Source organism: Rosa chinensis, chromosome 2 (genome assembly GCF_002994745.2).
Source record: "Rosa chinensis cultivar Old Blush chromosome 2, RchiOBHm-V2, whole genome shotgun sequence".
Classification (NCBI taxonomy): Eukaryota; Viridiplantae; Streptophyta; class Magnoliopsida; order Rosales; family Rosaceae; genus Rosa; species Rosa chinensis.
Window position 1 is genome coordinate 30,598,279 of NC_037089.1, and position 3,514 is coordinate 30,601,792.

Sequence of the window (3,514 nt, forward strand, 5' to 3'; positions counted from 1 at the left end):
TATAATGATACTTTTGGAAAGAAAAATGGGTTAGATAAGTAAATTTAATAATTGAAATTAAAACGTAAGTGTAATGAGCAAGTAAGGTGAACAAAGGAAATTGTAGGGTGACAATAGACGCACCCTAAGACAAATTCTCTTCTCTTAATAATAGTATAGATATAGATATATATATATATATATATATAATTTTTTTTTTTTACTCATATGCTTTGTTTGACGAGATCAGAAAATCGATTCGACACAGCAATTACCCGGGGTAATACGTAATTTAGCGCCGAAGCGGTGAGGTGCGAAGCGGGGGAGAAGAAAGAGGAGATGGCTCCAGCGAAGAAGGGAAAGGCCAAGGCCAAACCTGCCGCCGCCGCCGAGTCGACTCAGTCCTCCGCTACCAACAATTTCCCGGCATGTATTCGCTCCGTACCTCCCTCCTCCGTCGCCATCACCATCCACGCCAAGCCTGGCTCCAAACTCGCCTCCATCACTGGTCTCTCTCTCTCTCTCTCTCTCTCTCTTCCCTTTTTCAGTCTTCAATTTCATCATCTCTGCATTCCTGTAATCTTTGCTTTTCTTTTTGAATGAAGATTTCAGTGATGAGGCGTTGGGTGTGCAGATCGACGCCCCTGCAAAGGACGGCGAAGCTAACGCCGCCCTACTCGACTACATTAGTTCGGTAAGATTTTTTTTTTTTCCTTCATGTTTTTGATGCTCTGTAACTGTAGTTTTTGGTTATTTGGAGATCGTAAGAGAGATGATTGGCTTTGTAATTCATTCATGAAGGAAATGTGATGTAGTGTGGCTTAGCATAGCTCCAAGAAATTGTGCCTAGAATGGTTAAGCTCTAGACGAAGCTCCCGAGTGTTCTAAGTTGAAAAGAAACTTACTTTGAGAACAAATATAGTTGAGCTTTGTTTCTCTGAAGAGGAAAATTGTTTCCTTAGTGAATACTTGAGGAGAAGAACATCTGGTTTTTATTAGTGATATTTAGCAACTGAGACGGGAGAGTGGTGGGATTGAAATGCACTGCCAGAATGCTGGTCCTTTTGTGATGGAAGTGTAAGCGAAAGTATGAGTTTGTTTTGACTTCTTGTAATTAGAAATCTCAGCACAATCCACTGGCTTCAAAATTATGGTTACATATTTACAGGAATAATGATGACTAATAGGGAGGTTGTGTACTTGTTGACACGTATGTAGTGCAATAGGATGCTCGTTAGGTTAGTTTAAGGATAGGTTTTATAGATAAAGATATGCAGGTTAAGTTTATGGTGGAAACTGGCAAAGGGCTTGGTTAAGAAATAGTGAAATACTACTTCCCAAGTTTGAAGGGTACTTGTTCTCCTATTCAAGAAAAGTGGTTTTTAGTCGGAAAGCTCTAGTACCTGTAAGCAAACTTTGTTGGGAAAGTGATTTGAGGCATGCAGAGGGGATAAGTATTGCACTAGCAATAGATGTAAGTGGCATAAGTGGTGTTTTGAATGGTGAAACAAACTCCTTGGATGCGATTCTGCAAAGTCACATGGGTGGATGGAAGCTCTTGTCTTTCATTATGTTTCAGAATGTTGATTGTAGTCAAGTCCCCTTAAGATCATGTTAAGTGTGACTAAGAATGGCAACAATGTAGAGATGCGTTTCTCTTTGTTCCTAAGAATAAAGTTGAAATCTCTTCCCACGTCACTGAGTACTACTCCTCCAAAATTAGCTAGAAACCATTTGTAAGTTTAAGCGACTTAAGTATGGTTTTACTTGAAAATACGTAGTAGATCCCACACACACACGACACACAGACTTACACAAATACATGCATAACTTTATATTTTCCCACATAAAGGCAGACCAGATATTGAAGGAAGTTTGATGAGACATTCATATATGTTTCTTATCAAGAGAAGATCAATAATTTCTGTAATAGGTGGTGCAGAATGAAGCCTAAAATATCAACGGTCTGATGTTTATTATTATGTTTGTATCATAATGTAGTTTTCTAGTAAGTTTTCTATAAAATATTTGGTTCTCTATTTGGTCTAGTCATGCTGTCACATGTGAAAAGTTCATATATTCTTCTCAAATTACAGGTTTTAGGTGTAAAAAGAAGGCAGGTTTCTATTGGATGTGGCTCTAAATCAAGAGACAAGGTTGTTATTGTAGAGGAGATGACACTACAAAGTGTTTTTGACATTCTGGAGAGAGCTTCAAAGTGCAGCGCATAGAGTGAGAGATGTAAATATGATCTTTGAATTGGGTGTGAGCTTGTGAAGCTTGATATTAGCACCTAACCAAGTCATACTTGATTTGTCCAGTTCTATCTGTGTTTATAAAAAAGTTTCCCTACTGATGGTTTAGACGCTTTATAATTCATATTCTGTTGCCTGTTTATTACAAGAGATAATTACATATAAGTGCATCTTTAGATGTTTTTTTAGCCATAAGGCCACAAACTAATTTTTTCCCTCATAAGGCCACTAGATTAAAAATGGTATTAGATTTTGGATATAAAAATCAATATATTTACATAAATGCCACTAGAGTAAAAAGTGAACACTATTCTCTCTCTCCTCTCCGGTCAACTCCGGCGAGGTCTCCAACCAACTTCTGGCAAACTCCAGCTACCACAAAAGCTATTGTTACTAATACCAAAAACTACTATAGCTAGCAACAAAAGCTACTATGATGAGATTTCCGGCTACTTCCGGCAAGATCACAAAAGCTACTATCACTAGCAATTAAAGCTACTGTCACTAGAAACAAAAACTATGCTGGTGAGATTTTCGGTGAGGTCACAAAAGCTACTATCTCCAGCAACAAATGATATTGTCACAAACAAAAACTACGCTGGTGAGATTTTCAACGAGGTCAGAAAAGCTACTGTCACCTGCAACAAAAACTACTGTTACCACAAAAAAAGCTACTGTCACTAGCAACAAAAGTTACTGCTACCAACAAAAACTAGTGTCACTAGCAACAAAAGCTACTCTCATGAGATTTCCGGCAACCTCCGACAAGGTCACAAAAAGCCACTGTTACTAGCAATAAAAGCTACACTCCTCAAAACCAAAATCTACGATCCCCACCAACAAAAACTATTGTTATAAATACCAAAAGCTACTGTCATTAACAATAATAACTACTGTCATCAACACGAGAAAACTACTCTCACCAGTAACAAAAACTATTGTTACAAATACCAAAAGCTACTGTTAGACTGTATATTCCTTTGAAACATGCAGAAACTATATGGTCTCAACACACAAATCTACCAACAGAGAACACTAATCAGTACATGTCCATAAATGAACCACAAAATTTAGTGACAAAAGCCAACAATGCATCAAATCAGGCACAGGGAACAAATGAGTTTCTACCTTTTCCAAAAACAGTAACAATACAAAATTCAAACCACAATCTATACCAAAATCAAAAACTCAGCAAAATGAATGGCATTGAGGACAACTCGTCACCAGAAAGAAGCCGAACGAAATCGTGCTCTAGAGGAAATCAGGGACCGGTGCTGGAA

At 37.9% G+C, this 3,514-nt stretch overlaps 1 protein-coding gene across 1 annotated transcript; it reads left to right on the top strand.

The window, feature by feature from the left end:
• The first annotated feature begins 235 nt into the window (after positions 1 to 235).
• Positions 236 to 2,391, top strand: LOC112187959 (UPF0235 protein C15orf40 homolog). Its single transcript, XM_024326942.2, has 3 exons — positions 236 to 487; positions 585 to 673; positions 2,076 to 2,391. Exons 1-3 carry the CDS (start codon positions 319 to 321, stop codon positions 2,208 to 2,210), a joined length of 393 nt encoding a protein of 130 aa, XP_024182710.1. The 5' UTR covers positions 236 to 318; the 3' UTR covers positions 2,211 to 2,391.
• The last annotated feature ends 1,123 nt before the right edge of the window (positions 2,392 to 3,514 follow it).